The sequence below is a fragment of the Saccostrea echinata genome, unplaced genomic scaffold (assembly GCF_033153115.1).
Source record: "Saccostrea echinata isolate AGI-Se365-2 ecotype Australia unplaced genomic scaffold, CSIRO_AGI_Sech_v1 ptg000004l, whole genome shotgun sequence".
Classification (NCBI taxonomy): Eukaryota; Metazoa; Mollusca; class Bivalvia; order Ostreida; family Ostreidae; genus Saccostrea; species Saccostrea echinata.
In genome coordinates, this window is record NW_026889753.1 from 1,914,962 (window position 1) to 1,934,521 (window position 19,560).

The window sequence follows — 19,560 nt, forward strand, 5'->3', positions numbered from 1 at the left end:
AAAGTATAATTTAAAGCCATCCAAAATCTTCCGGATTCTTCTATTCAGGGGCAGACAACTCTTGACAATGGTAAATCTTGGAGACGTTTTCCCAGATTTTGAAGCTGACAGCACGATTGGAAAGATAAAATTTCATGATTTTATTGGAGACAAGTAGGTGTTTATATTTGCAGTGGGAAACGGAATAATTCCTCATTTATTGACCAGGAGTGTGGGTGGGTGGGGTGTGGGTTATGATTTTGAGACAAGGTATTGTAAAATATTTTTTTTAAAGGAAAAATTCTAATTAGAGTTCACTGATTGTAATTTACAACATGTATACTAGTTGGATTCAATTGCCCAAATGGGATATTATAGTCAGTTTGGGATATATATTACCCCAAATGGGATATAAAATTTACAGCACAAATTAATGAAGACTATATAAAAACTTAAAAAGCAACAACTTTTGGTAAATATTAATATTCTTGGAAACAGTCTATATAATCCCATTTGGACAATTGGTTCCAACCTGTCATATGCATTAAATTGCCAAAATCATTAAGATATAATTTAAATCTCTCCTCATTGAACCTGAGCATGCTCATGCAGTGTGTTGTTTCCAGTGAAGGTACAATATGTGCTTTTTTAACTCTTTTATTTCTACATGTAATAATCTGTCCTGTCTAATATTTATGCCCCCCCCCCCCTTTCAAAGAAGGGAGGGCATATTGCTTTGCTGCTGTCTGTCAGTTGGGCAATCTGTCTGTCTGTCAGACCTGTATCAACAGTTTCCATTCATTAATTTTCTTCACAAAGGTTGCACATACTGAAATGAAAATTGGTATACAGATTTATCATAAAAATATCTAGGTCAAGTTATGTTTTGGGTATGATCGAGCAATTTTTGACAGAGTTATGTCCCTTGGACCTAGAAAAATTGTAATTAATTCGGGGGCCTAAGTATTTCACAAACATCTCTTGTTTTTATGTGAATCAAATCCTGCCTCTATATCTTAAGAGCATTCTTAAATAATTTGTATGATATTCAATCATTTACTGAACTTAATTTTTCTGGCTTGTAGATGGTGTGTGCTGTTCTCTCATCCTGCAGACTACACACCTGTGTGTACTACAGAGCTTGGAAAATGTGTTCAGCTCACCCCGGAGTTTGAGAAGAGAGGAGTAAAGATGATTGCACTTTCTTGTGATGATATACCAAGTCACCAAGGCTGGTCACAGGTCTAATTTTGAGTTTTATATATTTTTTGGGGGGTTGGGGGGTGGATGGGGGGTGTCAATTACAAGTTGAGCAATATGTGGTAGTAGTATTTACAATCACTACTAGAACAAATTTAGTAAATCCTGAGCCTTGCGAAAAGTTTTTACTTATTTGTGTGTTACCTAACTTACCTTAGTATTGATCAGACCTACTTTCGTTAATACAGTAAAATATGCATGTAGCAAACAGGCTTATTATAATAATGAATTGATCCTTACAGCAAAGTGATTTTCATTCCTCTTGACTTTGAAATATATTGTGAACCTAATGCATATGATAAATTACGCTTATAATGAAGCATTTTTTAAATCAAGCCTTCCTGGTACATCATTATAAGCTTGCATGTTTTACTACATATATTTCATGCCCACCTTGTACAGGTATTCATCTTTGTGTTTTGGCTTTTGCATTTTCCTTCTTTTCTTTAGAAAAAAATTAAAGGTGCAATAAATTTCATATGTCTTGAAAAGAACACTTTAATGTGTCTGACATTTCCAGCTTGATCTTTTGCATATACATGTATGCCTTTGACACTCAGATATGACGATTCTAATCATGCATGTTCCTAGACTAATGCCTTACTTCATGCATCTTAAACAAGTTAACTTAAAATTTGTTTTGACATAAACTGTTCAGTAGCAATAGAATTGGATCAATTTTTCAATATTCATGGAGATTTAAAATATCTCTATGATTTCTGTACAGGATATCATGCAATTTGTCAACCAACCGAAAGACAAGTTTCCTTTTCCCATCATCTCTGACAAGGGGAGGGACCTAGCGGTTAGTCTTGGAATGGTGGACCCAGAGGAAAAGGATAAAGCAGGCATTCCCCTCACCTGCAGGGCTGTGAGTATACTGTGCAGTTTTTTTTTGATAAACAAGATTTTTATATTACTGTTCTTAGTGACTGTGCATATGAATATTTGATATATGGAATATTACCTTTTTAAAAATCTGTGCTACAAAGAGATTACAGCATTTATGGATATGGCAGTGAAAAAAGAAAAATACTATACTTGACAGTTTGAAATTTTCATCTTTTTCTAGTGTAACTTTTGAATTTGACAGGTGTTTGTGATTGGTCCAGACAAGAAGCTTAAACTGTCCATGCATTACCCGGCAACAACAGGGAGAAACTTTGCGTAAGGTTTCATTTGTATCTCTAGCTGGTCCTAAAAGTTCTAAATGCTACAGACTGTGTTTTCTTTCGTAGTTGGTCTCTTAGCCTGGTTTCATTTATTACACTACTCTAATGTATTTATTTGTAGAGAACTATTACGATGCATTGACTCTCTACAGCTAACAATGAACAAAAAAGTGGCAACACCTGAAGGATGGACAGTGAGTAATTTTATAACAAAACAAGCATTTTATTTAGAACATTTAAAGATAAGAAACAGTCTTTTAAAGTGATCCCATTTAAGAAATCTGTTTAGGTTACATATAAGACTTGTTTATTTTTTGTGCAAATATATACTTTGAATACTGATACATGAACTTGTCATTAAGTGTAACAAAAAGTCGACTGATGAATTTAAAAAATGAAATTTGTTACAGCTGGGAGGAAAGTGTATGGTCCTACCGTCTATCCCACAAGAAGGAATTGAAAAAGTGTTTCCGAAGGGAGTGGATATCAAGCAGGTGCCTTCTGGGAAATCTTATCTGCGATATACTCCACAACCAGAGTAAAAAGATCCACCATTAATTTGTGCAGTGTACATTTAAAGGCATCTTACTCCAACATTATAAAGAAATTTAGATTAAGAAAAAAAACTCATGAACTTTATTTTTATTTTAAACTCAGATTCCAGATTATACACTGCCAAAACTTTCTCAGTAAATAGTAATCCAGACAAATTAGCTTTATTTTATAGCCAAAGTTTTAGGTAGAAATTTATTTCACTATTGTTAAATATTGTTAAAGGATTATCAAGAAGGTGCAACAAACAGCTATGAACATTTATTTTGTTAGAGTACATGTAACAAAGATGAAAGTGAATTCAAACTGCATTAACTAGTGCCTGTATGTTCATGAATTGGTGAAGTAGCCTTTCATTTGTATTTTTTATTGAAACTGTAATTCTTTTATTATTTCTTATGGGCCTTCTTTCCTCAATTTATTATTTTTGATTACTATTTATTTGGTTCTTAACTTGTTTTGGGCATTATTTTGATTGTTAGTATGTGTACCTAGTTTTTGACCGAGGTGTTTAGAACAAAAATCTTACGAAAGTTCTTTTCCCAGATGCAATATCATTGATATCAAATTGCTGGCATGTTATATTTTCTTTTTGATGTTTTTTTGCAAACAATTTTTCCTCAGTTTACAATCTTTGTTTTTTACTAGACATATACTCTGATTATACACATGGGTATTTATTATATACATTTATACTGGTTTTTATTTTTACGCAATGTCTTTGAATCTTTTATATTCATTATTCCTACATATACATGTATATCTCTTTTGGTACAGGGTGTTAAATATAGCTTCAAGATTGCGTTCCAGATTATTTTTACATTCTTTATAGCATAGATGTACCAATATTACAATGTGTCTATTTTATTCATTTGTTTGAAATTTTCTTTTCCTTGTTGTTATTGACTATAACATTCCAAGGTTGTGGCTCAAAATCCTCTATTTAAGACTTGTTTATTGGTAGTTATTTGAAAATAACAATGTGGTTATTAAACATTAATCATTTGTGCTATTGTTTTTCTTTTAAGAAATGTTTCATTTTGTGAAAAGAGGTCATGAAGATATAAACTTGCATTTTAAAACATATTTCGAAATACAATGAATTTTAAACATACCGTATACCGGTACATGTAAGACTATCATTACCCCTTTGGGTAATGACCTGCAAGTGCCAGGGAAGAACCTGGATGGTGTCTTCAGGGAAGAAGACATTTAAGTTGGAAGGAATACAAGGCAGGACGGTTAGGCAGGTGCGTTCAGTAGTGGCCAGATAGCTAGCTAGAGCACGTCTAGAGTTCAAGGAGCCTGGAATTGAATCCTTTACCCTGAGGCCTGATCAGGTCAATATCATTTTCTCCCCTCCTGTTACATATCGAAATTAGTTAGAAGTTTTAGAAAAGAAGCTGTAAATGTTCAATTTACAACCTACAATGAACAAAGATGAAAAAAAAGATCCCAACTGGCCACCTGCATATTTCAATCATTTATGCTTAATACATGTATGTGTAGGGAGATGTTTGCTTCAACAAATGGCAACATTAATTGGCACAAAGAATATTTGTGCTATTTCAAGTACATTCAAAATATCAAAAACACTCTACTATTGGCATGTCTTCTATGCCCTCATTATCAAAGATTTGGGGGCATAGAGTTTTCGGTTCTGTTATCTGTCTATTTGTCTTGCTAATAATGATTGGTTGGAGTTAGGGCTTTCACATTTCATGTGTATTCCTTGTGAGAAGACTTTTCTTTGGGTACTAAGATATTTGACCTTGACCTAGGAATTGACCCTATTTTGCAAAATTTTACAAAATTTAACCTTAGCCATAACTTTGGAACAGATTCGATGGTGCTAGGGCTTTCACACTAATTCACATGTATTCTTTGTGACAAGACTTTTCCTTGGATATGTACATTTTTGACCTCTTGACCTTTGAATTTGGCCTACTTTTGAAAAACTTTAACCTTGACCATAATTTTTGAACCACTGATGGTAGGGCTTTCACATGTATATTTCTTGTGACAAGATCTCCCCTTGGATGCCAACATTTGAGACCTCTAGACTTTGATCTTCGTGTTTGACCTACTTTTGAAAAACTTTAACCTTGGCCTTAATTTTTGAATGGTTGGGCCAGGGCTTTCATATTTCACACATTTATTCTTTGTAGCAAGAACTTTCCTTGAATACCAACATTTTTGACTTCTTGACCTTGGAGCATGTGAGAATTTTTAACCTTGGCCAAAGCTGTAATGGGGGGGGGGGGATCAGTTTTTCCAAACACATCTTATTTTTTTTGCTAGGGTGATATAACAAGTTAACAATGTTCACAAGAAAAAGAAATAAACTGATTTATGTGGTTAAATGCCAGTGATACCTGTTAAGAGTTGAGCATTTGGTCTAAATGCAGGAATAAGCAAGACTATCATTAATGAATCCAGATTTGATCACATGCAATAGTATTATTAAACAAGAATGATATAATTCAATCATGTTTGATAAATACATGTAATACTTAAATTTTATCCCCCTAACTACACTTTTGTTGGAAATTTGCTATTTTTAATGACATACTTGTAAAGTACAAGCATTTGCACAAATACCAGTACCCATTTTTCCATCTAGTAAAATGCCTAATTCCAAACACAGTTATATTTGCATCAATGTCCCTCTATAGGGCAGTTCTGCATTTGCTGCATTTGCTACACAGAGAAGCTATCTAGAGATCATGAATCAAGCCATTACAAAATCAGTAAACTGCATTTATTTCATCAATAAAAAGATATTACAAATATCACAGAGTTGACAGACAAAAATATCAACTGCATGGACGGTTACAGCCAGTAGGGGAATGTTGGCATATAAATAAAACATGTAAATAGACTCTCCTAGTAAATGCACATTTATGTATTTACACATACAAACCATACAGAGTGCAAATAAATAAACAATATTTAAAACATATCACAATCCAAATTTAAAGGGAGAAAACTCTAACATCTGTTTTTTAATTTAATGTTTCCTGGAATGGGCGACCTTATTCACAATATTTTTTCTTTTACATATTTTTAACATGTAGTTATTTCACTATTCACATAAACTTAGTTTTATATGTCCCAGTGTGGATAAGAGGATCAGTAGAGCTGTTTGACTTTCTCCACTGAAGTGTTCCAGCTATCCACCCATCTCTGCTCGGCCTGCATCTGTTTCTGTTTCTCACTGTCAATCCATTTCAGAGTCTTCTCAAATTCTGCTTTATAATCCTGTGTCATTGAATAGAAAATATTTTACATTTTCAACAGTGAAATACTGTGATTTATTTATTGAATAAAAGTGATATTCTCTCACACTGTGAAAGGACACCAAAATGATATTCTGTCACAATGTAAAAGGATATCAAAGCGAGTAAAAAGTAATTTCTGGTCTGTAATAAGATAGAGATACTACCATCTTGATAGAGACCGAAACTTGCCAATTTCTTCCCAAATATGTTGCTAAAATCCATGTTACAGTATTTTCAATCTTACTACTGCTAACCTATGACGTCTCAACAATGACGTCACAGCCTATGGCACTGCGTTAAAAAAAGACAGAGGCAAAGGGAAAATCAAAGAAAATGTAATAAACAGAAAATTCAGTGTTTTGTAGATGGATATGGAATTTATTTCACTCGTGAGACAGGATTTTTTTTTTATATTTTCACTCATGCTTCGCACTCATGAAAATATTCAAAAATTCCTGTCCCACTTGTAAAATCAAATCCATATCAAACTACAAACATTGAAAATCCCCTATTTATCATTGTATAATATAGAGAAACAGATTTTGAGCATTTTATACATACTGCTAGACGTATATGCACAAGCCAAAGAAGTGATAAAAATGGAAAATGGTCAGATGATACTGTTGGACAAGACAGGGGAAAACATAGGAAATTTTCAAGAGCCTTTACATTTTTCACAAAAAAGAGGTTGGGGAATGTATCCATATTCTGCTAAGTTTTGACTCAACTCCAAAAAATGACAGGTTGGATTGATTTAAAGTATGATATACCACTTAATGTCCGTTTGATGAAGCAAAGTAAACATGATGCCAGCATTTTATAATTACCTGATATGCAGTGTCCCTGGCTGTAGTGGTAGCACTATGACCAAGAGTTGTTTTGGCAGTAGTTACTGAGGCTGTTAAGGTGACCTTGCTGGGAGATTCTCCAATCACCAGCTCATTACTAGCGATACCTACAGCAAACATTAAAACATCAATTTCATTTCATTAATGGAATTTTTTTTAATAAGATTAACTATAAAGTTCACTGCAGCTACCAACCTTGCCAGGTATTTTTGCCCCTCGGTAGGGCCCCTTTATCCTCATCATCCTCCAATGGAAGTCCAGCATTCTTCCTTCTGATTAATTCACTGGTTGGATACCTTGTTGGATCAACACCTGTTTATTTAAGAGGTAACTTTTAAGATTTTATAGACTACAAAGGAAAAAATTTCACAAGATCGCTACATCATAATCAACGAAATAACCAGGTATGTCTTTGTAGAATTTTTAATGCTTACGTCCTTTGATGACATCATCAACAACCAGTAAGTTATCGTACTGCAGTAACTGATGCTCTGAAGTTCTGGCCAGCATATCTATAAAGGTCTGGGCATGGGACAAAGCTGAATTCTATAACAAAAACAGTGAAACTGTATAATTTCAAAACAATCTTCCTATGTAAAAAAAAAAAAAAAATAATAATAATGAAAAACCTACTTTAAAATAACACAAATAAAACTTATTGTTAGTCTGTTTTACTCCAATTTTGACATTTTGTGGTTTAAACTTGGAAAGTTCATCATTTTACATAAGTGTAAAAGTACAAAAGAATGCTCTACTTAACAAATTCCTAAAAAACATGGCTGCTAATGAATAGAACAAACCTGTAGGTCCTTGGTGTGTTTCTCTACAGCAGCCACGTAATCCTTATGCCTCCCCTCCTCTTTCTCACAAAGGGCCTTAAGGGAATCTTCAGCATGGGGGTGCCCCAGGGTGGGTCGTAGAAGATGGGAATGCTCTTGTTGATGCTGCTCCAGCTCCACCAGTTTGTGAGAAAACTCATCCGTCATCCTCTTCCTCTCTGCTACAGACTTCTGCAGCTCTTCTTTGAGGATGTCTTTGATAAGGAGACCAGGAACATGGGCCACTGAACGCTCCAGCTGGGTCAGCTGATTCCTAAATTCTGAAGTCCAAAAACAAATTTTTCAGTACACTTTACATGTTTATGTGTATATCATAACATATGTATTGCTACACCTACCAAAGTAAAATTAATTTCAGGATGCAAGAATTCATCAATGCAATGACATGATGCAGAGTTTGTTAACCCTCTGTAAATAGAGGCATCCATTCAAACTTGACAAAAATATCTACAATAATCTCCAACTTTTTAGAATTAAAGTACATGTACATAATACAATTGCTCAATTCAAAGTGAACTTTTGCACCCTGAGAAGAGTTACTTCCCTGCAATACTGACAACACAGCAGTGATATGAGGTGTTACATGTACGTACCTTGTAGACACTGGTTGTGATATTCATCTGACTGAGTGTAATAAGACTGTAACTTCTGTACTATGACATCAGCACAGGCCTCAAATGTCTCCTGCAGGGCCTGGGGCCGAGTCACGGGGCGATTCCCTTTAGATCTATAGTACATCTATATCAACAATGAATTCACATTCATGAAAAAATCCAGTAATGCGACAAATGTTCAATGAAAAAAATCTACAATCATTACAAAAAAAGTAATTGAATTCCTTTCAGTCATGAATGCATTCATTTTTTTTAAAAAATAAAATCACATAATATGGTAGATTTGAGGTTTTGCAGACTTTTTATAAAATTCTTTAAAGCTCGGGCAATATAGAAACTATGAAACAAATAAAGCTATTAACTAGGGATGTCAACGAATATTCGAGTACTCGACTATCGTTCGGTCATACCGACTATCGACTAAAATTTCTTTAGTCGGTTATTCGTTAAAAATGTGTTAGCTAATAGTAATTTTAAATTCAAGGTAATTAACTTGGATCCGTCCATTTCATTTATTTACAGATCAAACATGCCTCCAAAATCTACAGTTTTGGGCATACTTTATATGATGTTAGGATGGAAAAACAGTGAAAAGTAAGTTATCAATTTTCTGTGAAACTGAACTTGTATTCTGCAGTGGAACATCAAATATTATGTATCGTATGCCGAATCCGTCAAACATATAGTCTTAAAAGTAAAACTTTCCTAGTAACTTCTCCGCAAAAATGACAAAAAAGCAGAGCCAGAAAGGAAAATGTTGCTAACACAAACATGATTATCAAGGAATGTCTACCTCTTATTGTTGTAAATGGAGAGGGCATTCAAAAATTGTTTGGTTTTGATTTATATAATAAAGTTTCAACCTGCAATTCCATAAGATTTGACGTAATGCAATATTCATAAAGAATAATTAAACAGCTTTTACAAAATTGTAAATACATGTTAACTGGAGGACAGTTAGCGTAATTAAATGGTGTTTCTTTCTGATATTAATATCATACAGTCATTTTAAGATTGTATTGATTGTTTGCACAAAATCTCATAATTAAAATTTATCGCAAGCTCTTTCTGTTTTTATAAGAGACACGCTTTAATTGTTTACCAGTCATAGCTATAGATCACTAACAAAACACATACAAATGACTTCAAGTAACGGGTACATGTACCAGCCTTATGAAAAAAAAGGACAAATGCCAGTGTTTGATATTCTGCATTTAGATAAAATGTGAAGTAAATATTATATTTGAAATCAAATACAGTGGATACATGTAGATGTATTTATTGTACAACGTAAATGTTTACAATTCAGAGATTCGTTGTATAATGTTGATAGCATAGTATAAATATTGTACAACTAGTCTATAAAAGACAAATAGTAAAATGACATGAAACATTAATTTAAATTTCAATGAATATTCGACTATCGTTCGACTAAAGCCTCCGACTATTCGACTAAGCTGTCCGAATAAAATTGACATCCCTACTATTAACTAATTGCTATAAATATTTGACCTCTGCATTTGTCAGTAGACCATCCAGGGCCTCTCGTAGGGTTTTCTTGATGATCCCCAGTATATGATTCTCCTCCCCTTCCTCCTCCTTCTCACCAAACACCAGGTACTTCCTGTCAAACTTGGTCGACTTACTATTACGCCTCAGTCTGTCAAACAAGCAACAATTTATACATATAAAAATAAATATGATTTCATCTAGCATATAATATTAGTGGTTCTAATGTTGTTCATTATCTTATTTTCTATGTTCATTTATATAATGGTGAATTCATCTTCTTAATAACATTAATTTAAAGTATTATTACTTTTATGCAAATTCAAAATGGCTCTATTGTGTGAATGTGTTAATATTATATGCAGTCTTTTCTTTAAGTTGATAATATTGTAAGTAGCTGTTAAATTTTTTCCATTTTCCCAGGAGTAGACTTCTACAACTGTTATGTTTTCATCTAAAAGTTACTGAAAATAGCCATCTCCCATATTATTAGATCTATAGTATTTGTAGAGTCTTAAGTTTAATCTATTCATGCATAATAATAAACTGTTTGTACTGGTGCAATTCATGCAAATCCAGATGCATTTCATAAACTGCACTCAAGATAATGTGCTTTGTTCAATGAAGAAAGAAAGTGATGAAATGTAACCATGTATGAAATTCTTTTAAGTTGTTCACTTTTTAAAATTCAATTTGTGCACTCCTGTCTAAAAAATTATTTAATCAGTGTTTACAATTTAATGATCAAATAAGAAATTAGATTTCAAAAATGTTAAAGTATTATCCAAATTATATATATAAAATAACACAAGCATCCTGTTTAATATAGTATGATTACAGTCAATATTAAGATTTTTTTTTGTCCATTTTGAAGCAACACACCAGACCTGTATAGGTCCTGATAAGAAGCATTTTCTTGTATAGCAACACCACATTATCTATATATATCCTTGAAAGGACAAAATCATGTAAAATAAACTAAAATTAGAAACACTGTAAAGCTCTCAATGATAGAAATGAAAGATAAGTATCAATCAAACAAGTGGGAATTCAAGGGAGACAATACTGTACCGTGGCATGGATGATGTTCCATGGGGGGTCTCCATACTGTACAACATATAGCAGTATATTTATCACAAGGCTAATTGTCTGTCATTTTAATTTAATATAATAAATATGGCCCAAACTTTTTTGTTCTTTTTCTTTTTACATTTTTAAATGTACAGTTTTGAAAACCTTAATTTTTGATAATTTCTCACATCATATAGTTAATAAAATGATAATTAGCAGCATTCCAATGAAAAAAGACTGGCAAATTATTATTTTTTTAAAAAATACCTTTACATGTACATGTATGTATTAACTCTAATTTAAAAACATATTTATTAATAAATACTAGCTTCTAGTTGAAATAAAACAGACATACTGAGGTGAGAACGTAAGGTTATATAATCAATTTTCATTAACTTATATGAAAAATGAGAGAATTCTAAATTTAAACACACATATTAAAAAAAATGGAAAATTAAAATAAAACAAATGATGCAAAGGGGGAAAAATTACAAGAAAACATTGGTCAAATCAGTAGTTTTTAGGAAATGATATGACAGTTAAAAAAATCTTCATGGAAGACATCTTGCATTTTCCACTGTAACAATAAAAAAACACCTGTACATGTACTAACCCAGACTGAACTCTTTTAGGAGAGTTTTCTGTTCCACCTGTGCTGTGAGAACCTTTCCCTTTAGAAGTCTGTTTGGATTTTTCTGAGGGTGTAGTGGTGGACATAGAAGATTTCAGTTTTTCTCTGGACTCATGATGTGGCATTCCTACAAGGACAAAAGTCAGAATATAGTTGCATATAAAATTTACACATAGGTAATCAAAAATAACTCACCTCAACCAATGTTATCTACAATTGACTGAGTCTAACACCAAACAAATGTTCTGGTAATGTACATCCCTAGATACAACATTTACACAAGTTTGGTACAAGTACGATCTATAGATACTAAAAAATAGACCTGCTCCAAAAACTTTAACTGTACCCTGTAAAAGTAGGTCAGATCCAGCTTCCAAAGTGTATCTGGTAGTATACATCCCTAGTAACATGCATCATCAATGCAAGTTCAGTCACAATAGGGCTTACAATTACTTGGGAATGGACCAGCTCTAAACTGAACGGTTTATTTTTCTGGAAAATGTAGGTCAGACCCATCATCTGAAGCAAGTCTGGTAATGTATATCCCTTTCATTATGCAAGGTTGGTCCACTTAGGACTTATAGTTACTTGCAAATGATATTGCTCCAAAGACTTTACCTTGTACACTCATCTTAAAAGCATTCAAAGAGTGTGGTAGTGTGCATGCCTAAATGCATCATCCATGGAAGTTTGGTCGAGGTAGGGCTTATAGTTACTTAGGAATTAATGATTACACTTATCAGTTGATGGAAAGACTGCTTAATTTAGAGTGTGCTAATTTATGTATTTTTACAGTAGATAAAATCATACCCATCTTTCATTATTGCTGGAAACTATTTGGTTATCTTTTTGATCACCCAATAACAAGACATTCTGGGTTCAATTTCCAGCTCAAGAGACCCAATCTGTTTCTGTCACATTTTCATTACGCAATAAACCATTAAAATTCTTTAGAATAATTGTATAAAGAATCAAGATCTTATGAAGTTTTTAGAATAATTGTATAAAGAATCAAGATCTTATGAAGTTTTACTTCATGTGCATTTACACTGATATTCAGAGACTACCATTAATAGAATATATTGGACCCTACCAGATAATTCTCCATCCAAATCAGCATCCATCCCGAATCTCATTTTGCTTTTCTGGGCTCTGAATATTAAAGAACACAAAATTATATTACGGTACTATTGAAAAAAGAGAGGTTGAAAATACATGTACATGAAGCATTTCATACTTCACAGACAAACACAGTAAGTAATAAATTATACAAATTTTATAAAAGTGCCTAAGATGATTTTATTTTCCTTTCCTCTAAATTGTCTACAAAGTAAAGATATAGGAATCCAAATATCTGAATACATATAAAAAAAAATAATAACCACCAGCATTGCAAGATGTATATACAGAAGGCAAAAGCTGAAAGATTCAACATCCAAATACAACATTCAGAAACATATATTTATCTAGTGAACAGAAAGTGTAGAAAACCCCCTATAAATCCTGTATATCACCGATTTCTGTCAGACTGAACATTGCTTTGCATCAAAATGTGTTCAATAACAACATTTTTCAATTCTTACCTTTTCTTTTTTCTATTTAATTAAAAAATGATAGAAATAAATGTGACAAAAAAGTGGTTTAAACTAAAAAAAAATACTCAACTAATATATAAATCTTGGAGAATGACCCCAAAATATTATGGGCATTGATTGAAAATAAAAAAAATTGCTTGAATTTATTAAATTAAACATATATACATGTAAATACAAAAGACCTAAAACAAAATAACAGCAGGATAATTATATTGCTAGTCCATACCTCAGAATACTTTTAATGACATTGACTGAGGGATCTTCCTGGGGCTGCTTGCCCATCTTGCTGATTGGGGTGGGCTGGACATCTGTTGACTGGGTGAAGCCAACCCTTGCCCCTACAAACATAAGACAACCAGAAATCAGGCAACATATATCTCTCACATTGTACAAATCTTCAGCATCTGATCTGCTTTTTTTGACTAACATTTACAAAAATGATTAAAATTGTCATGAAATAGTAATTACTACAGTATCTACTTGTATACTTGTACAAATGTATCAAAATATTTCACTCACTGTTTAATGAAAATGAATACCTTGTAAATGTTTCATGTTGGAAAGGATGTTTTTGTGAAAACACTGCCATGGCAGTGAATACTTTCTGTGGATAAATATACCGGTATTTGATCCTTGACCTTTAAGTTTAACTTTGACCTTGACTTGACATACTTGGAAGTTACATGCTACGCATCATACACCCACTTACGTACAATTATCTTTCCTAACTCTATAAGTTACTAGAAAGAGAAAATTGTCAATTAAGTTTAAACCCCTGGATGGATAGAAAGACAAAAAAGAGTAGTAATTCCCCAGACCACCTATACTTATTTTATCTTGAATTTACAGTGTAAAAATGAACAAAATTTGAAGTCATTCCAAATATAAACAGATAATCAAACAGAATTCAAATTCAAAGAGCAAAAACTCAGAAAACAAATAACAAAACGTGGTGTTACAGTGACCTGAATCAACAAAATGCACTTGAACAAAAGACCTGGCATGGAAGAATGATGTCTTCGATGCTACAAATCAAAACATTTATGATACGATTAATTTGTCTCACAAAAAGGTACATGTACACTGCACATTCTCAAAATACTATACAATGTCTTAGTGTGGAATAAATATTTAGATAACTTCTGAAAAACAAATTTTTAGTAACAGCTGGTACTTATTTTGAATCACACAGGACATATTAAAGGACAAACTAAAGACACATATATATACACTCAAATTACCCTGTTCACTGCTCAGCCTAGTAGATTTCCTGTCTGAAATCAAATTGCCTCACAAGTTATAGCACATGTACACATACATAATTAGGATTGTTCCTTTTTCTCTTCTTCTCTTTTTTGTGTTTGTTTTGTTATTTGATTTAAAATTCAATGATCAGATCATTTCTAGTTCAAAATTATTATACAAACATGTACGCAAATAAATGTCACCGTGGACTGAGAATTTACCAAAATCTGAAGATTAAAAAGAAAACCAATACATACTGTACAACAGTGAAAAATTGTCTATAATATACAAGTTTAGAAATGATGATTAAGTGCAAGATGAATGTAGATCGATGCAATGTCGCAGTTAATTCTTTTCAAAGTTTATGATGAGCATGATAATCTAATTAGAATTAGATCCTTTGAACCATTAATTTACATAGATCACTTATACTGGATCTTCATGAGTGAATGAATATATTGTCAGACCATTATCCAGTAAGAATGAGTTAACTTTTGTGAAAATGATTACAACTCATCAGTGCCACAAATTACCAATTTATTACAATAGGTGAGATGAACGAGATGAACTATAATACAAAATTCATCATTTTTCACCATGGCAAAGAAAGTTTTTGGAAATGTATTTCAAAATTCAGTAAAAGACATGAGATCTTGTATGATCAAGATACAAATGAACATCAAGAATTAATCACAAATAATTCTCAAAGGTTAAAAAGATACACTGGGAAGGGGGATAACTTTAGGATTAAATATTTACCAGTTATATTACCACATGTACTTTCACTTCCCATACGCATCAATTTCCGTTCAGAAATCAGCACTGAAGACAACCCTCCTAAATACATGATATGTGATCTTTAATTCTTGAATACTTGTACCTTTAAGAGCCTGGTTTTTCTTCCTATTCAGTTTGGAATACAATATTATTCTTACCAAAAAGCCAAGGGCATATATGTGTGTAGTACCCAACAAGGCATACCTGTTTTGCTTTAAATTTCTACTTTTTACTGCTATATTGCATGAGAACCATTTTTTTTTTTAAATTAAATCTTATTTAGTATGTATTTATAGCCTAGCAACTAATACTAGAAATTTGGGAAGACTATATGCCATATTAGTCCTACTTTCACTATAAACCTGACCAAGATACAAATAAATCAAAATTTCTTATTTTCAGAGCTATAAGGGTAATTAAGATATAAACAAGAAGTCCATGGACCACAATGCTCACCCCAGACACCTTGACCCTGCCCTAGTCCTGAGGGCTATGATATGAACTAACTTGAATCTACACTACATATAGTAGGATGATTGCATATTAATATACTAATTATGACCATATTCTTCTTTACAACACAATTCTTATAAAAGATTTTTTTTGTTTGATTCTCAATTGTTACCCCATCCTATCCTAGTGGTTCAAAAACTTGAATCTACACAACCTGACAATATCACTATAAATAATCATGGCCCTATTGTTTGTGAAAGGAAGATTTTGTAAGATTTTTTCCTATATATTCCAATTTTTTAAAAAGTTTCATACCCTATTGTGGCCCAACCTATTCCTGGGGCCATGTTTTGAACAAACTAGAATCTGCCTACCTGAGGATGCTTGCATATTAATATCACTGATCAATTATACAACTACACTGGTCCAACTAAACTTGAGAAGATTTTTAAACATATTTTTCTAAATACATGTATTCACATGTAAAACTTTGATCCCCTATCGGGGCTTCACCCTACCCCCAGGGGCCATGAACAAACTTGAATCTACCTATGTCTTGGAGCTTTCAAATAAGTTTCATCTGTATTGGCCCAGTAGTTTCTTGAGAAGAAGAATTTTTATAACAATCACCCTGTCTATGCCTTTTCTTGATTACCTTCCCTTTTATGAAGCTCACTGTGGTCTTTTATTTGAACAAAATTGAATCCCCTTTACCCATGAATACCCTTTTCAAGTTTGGGTGAAATTGGCCCAGTGGCTCTGGAGAAGATGATATCAAAAGTTTATGATGACAATGACTCCAATGACTACATCAATGACAACTACTACAGGTAACAGACAAATTTTGATCAGAAAAGCTCACTTGAGCCTTCCGCTTAGGCGAGCCTTCCACTCAGGTGAGCTAATAAGCTGTACCTAGTGCTGGGGGTCCCTGCAGGGTGCCTGATGTTGGCCTGTGTGAGGGGTCCTTGATACAGTTCAAGTACACACTCCGGCTCTGGAAGGCCTCAAACACACTCTTTAGAGTCTCATTCAGCTGGCGAGATGTAATTTGCTGTAAAATATTGAGTTATTGCATTAAACTATTGATCATATATTACACTATTAATAGATTTCTATAATCTGCATATCATCTTAGTATTTTTTTTTCTGAATGTAACTTTATTCAATTGATGATTCTTTTTTAATCCCTATAATATGTAGTATGTGACTAGCTTGAGTTGTATATGAGTTCTACAGTTTTGTAAACATGTCTTAAACTCTATCACTCTGTGAAATCTTTACAGAAATTTATGGGTCAAATCATGCTGTTACTTTGATTAAAACTCAGTTTCACTTTATTTCACTCATTTTCACTCTTAGATATACATGCTCTGTTAATTTTCATTTTCATGAAACTTTTTATCAAAAGTCTGTGCATGCAATTTTTAAATGGATTTAAGTTAGAAACAAAATGAAATAACATGAATAAATTTCTTAAGTCTATTATGTTTGTGCTGAGAGGAAAATAAAAATGCTCCTCATACTAAAAATGATTGCATGCTGAATCACATTTTGCCTTACTCATTTTACATGACTAATAATCATTCTAGACAATGTAATTTTGAAATTCTTGTAAAAAAACTAATTTTCTGTAATTCGATGAACAAGATACTTTCAGCAAAAAGATAAAATTAGCTTTCCTAATAAACCTCTACATGTAACTGGAGCATGAAATAGTTCAAATGAGAAAATTTGATAGAAGGTATCTATGAACTAATTTTATATGTGATGTTTCACACAAAGCTGATGGTGAACAAATTAAGAAGCTAGATTTGCTCTCTTTGACTACATAATTCTTTGAACTACGTATATTCTACGTACAGTGTGCTCTTGTGATTTCTATGAAAACCATTTCCTTTATTAAAGAGTTCCACTTTTTTTCTATTAGTACAGAGTATTGCTAAATATTCTATAGGTAGATATTCAAAGATACATATATTAATGATTGTTAAGCTTAAGGTAAATAAAGTCACCAATTAATTTCAAAATTTCCCCATTAAAGACAATATGAGCCTATCATATATCTGGATGAAGAAATTAATTTGATATGTATACACTGAAAGGTTATTTGAATGGTAGATACTTCAATTTAAAACCAAAATAAATTGACCTGAAAGAAAGAGAAATGTCGAATCCAACTCTCCAGAAATATTTAAGAGATTAATACAGTAAACACATAAGCAGCTAAGTTTTTACCATTTCCTTTTTACATGCAGGCTGTTGATAAAAATCAGTAAAATTTACATATCATTTGCAGTAAGTTGCCAAATAAACATGTATTGCCACATCAATAAATCTGCAACCTGGGAAGAAAGGTGTCAAAATATGCATTTGTAATACAGGTAACATACTGAAATATAATTTTTACATATCACAAATGTTTGTATGTATACATTTTAAGCAAATGAGGTGAAAATATCAATATCTATGTGCATGCAAATATATCCTATATGTTGGGAAAGGAATAGCATTATACATGTATGAGAACAATTTAATTCTGCATCTACAACATGCTTACCTCTTTGTCCAAATTGGGCCTCTCACATGCATCAATTCTGCGGTCAAGGTCATTCAAATGCTGGGCCAGCTGCATAGCTTGGGAGTTGCTATTGGCAACCTCTGCCTTAATCCTCACCTGTGTGTTAGTCAACCAGCGAGCTATTTTCTCCATAAATATCAAATCTATCATATGGTTTTTGAATCTGGAAGAGAAATAAAAAGTTAGCACAAAGGAAAAGGATGTGGCAAATTCAAACTTCGAAAGACTTATTCTTTGTTAAAAATAAAACAACCATATTTTTTTTCTAGAAAGTCTTTATTTTATTGCTTAACTAACATATCTCTTCGAAGCAATAAGGTATAATGAATATCATATTATGCATAAATATTTGGGATTTGTACTTGGACTTTGATTAGAAATAACTTTATTTTCTTGTCATCAAAAAAGTTACATTATAATAGTAAGCAGTACTGAAAAAATAAGATCTTTAATCCAAGTATCTTAGGAGTGTATGTTACACCCCCCCCCCCTTTCAAAAAAAAAAAAGAATTCACGTTTTTATTCCAGTGTACCTGTCCTCAAATTCAGAAGCCACCTTTGTGGCCTGATCGAGGCGTTTCTTTTCAATATCCTCCATGTCTGACATAATGGCCCCCTCTGAGACATCTATCTTTGATGACATGTTCTCCAACTTCTTACGATAAACATCGATCTCCTCAGGACAGAAATTACCTCCATCAGAGAAAACCCTGTAGAATAAGGGAATATACAGTTAAACAAGGCAAAAAACTTCAAAATATGGTTCACTCTGTCAAGGAGAACATGATCATGTTACCCAACAAAGTTCATTTTAAATTAATTCTTTATATTAGTTACTCAATTTTAATAATAAAAGAAAATTAATTTAGATGATCAAAATTGTAAAACAAATCAAAAATTACAAAAGGCCCATGGGCCACATCACTCACCTGAGCACTTTGGCTAGAGAAAAGCAGAAATCAGTTACTTCAGTATTCAAAATTTTAAATATATATGTGGTCCCACCCAAACCCTCATCCTCATGGGAGAGGCAGGGGAAGGAGCATGATTTGAACAAACTTAAATCTATACACTACCTGACAATGCTTCAATCCATATAAATATGAATAATCATGACTTTGCTGTTCTTGAGAAGAAGATTTTTAAAGATTTT

At 32.6% G+C, this 19,560-nt stretch overlaps 2 protein-coding genes across 7 annotated transcripts in view; one reads left to right on the forward strand and one right to left on the reverse strand.

Moving 5' to 3' along the window:
* The first annotated feature begins 3 nt into the window (after window positions 1–3).
* Window positions 4–3,971, forward strand: LOC133178974 (peroxiredoxin-6-like). The gene is made up of 6 exons (XM_061313634.1): window positions 4–153; window positions 1,065–1,221; window positions 1,967–2,110; window positions 2,333–2,406; window positions 2,533–2,605; window positions 2,822–3,971. Exons 1-6 carry the CDS (start codon window positions 68–70, stop codon window positions 2,951–2,953), a joined length of 666 nt encoding a protein of 221 aa, XP_061169618.1. The 5' UTR covers window positions 4–67; the 3' UTR covers window positions 2,954–3,971.
* A 1,738-nt stretch (window positions 3,972–5,709) lies between these two features.
* The window catches only part of LOC133178975 (coiled-coil domain-containing protein 180-like), a 30,729-nt gene continuing 16,878 nt past the window's right edge, over window positions 5,710–19,560 (reverse strand). For 2 of the 6 annotated variants that reach the window (XM_061313636.1, XM_061313640.1), the window contains 16 exons: window positions 18,941–19,117; window positions 18,387–18,570; window positions 18,065–18,085; window positions 16,742–16,880; window positions 14,317–14,376; window positions 13,578–13,689; window positions 12,850–12,908; window positions 11,739–11,883; window positions 11,126–11,161; window positions 10,058–10,205; window positions 8,525–8,669; window positions 7,893–8,191; window positions 7,527–7,638; window positions 7,288–7,404; window positions 7,072–7,199; window positions 5,710–6,224 (listed from right to left, as the gene is read on the reverse strand). In XM_061313636.1, coding sequence (XP_061169620.1) covers window positions 6,096–6,224; window positions 7,072–7,199; window positions 7,288–7,404; window positions 7,527–7,638; window positions 7,893–8,191; window positions 8,525–8,669; window positions 10,058–10,205; window positions 11,126–11,161; window positions 11,739–11,883; window positions 12,850–12,908; window positions 13,578–13,689; window positions 14,317–14,376; window positions 16,742–16,880; window positions 18,065–18,085; window positions 18,387–18,570; window positions 18,941–19,117 — 2,011 coding nt within the window. In that variant the 3' untranslated portion in view covers window positions 5,710–6,095. Of the gene's footprint in view, window positions 6,225–7,071; window positions 7,200–7,287; window positions 7,405–7,526; window positions 7,639–7,892; window positions 8,192–8,524; window positions 8,670–10,057; window positions 10,206–11,125; window positions 11,162–11,738; window positions 11,884–12,849; window positions 12,909–13,577; window positions 13,690–14,316; window positions 14,377–14,592; window positions 14,626–16,741; window positions 16,881–18,064; window positions 18,086–18,386; window positions 18,571–18,940; window positions 19,118–19,560 lie in introns of all 6 variants that reach the window. The other 4 variants (XM_061313638.1, XM_061313637.1, XM_061313639.1 and 1 more) reach the window with 4 other exon arrangements.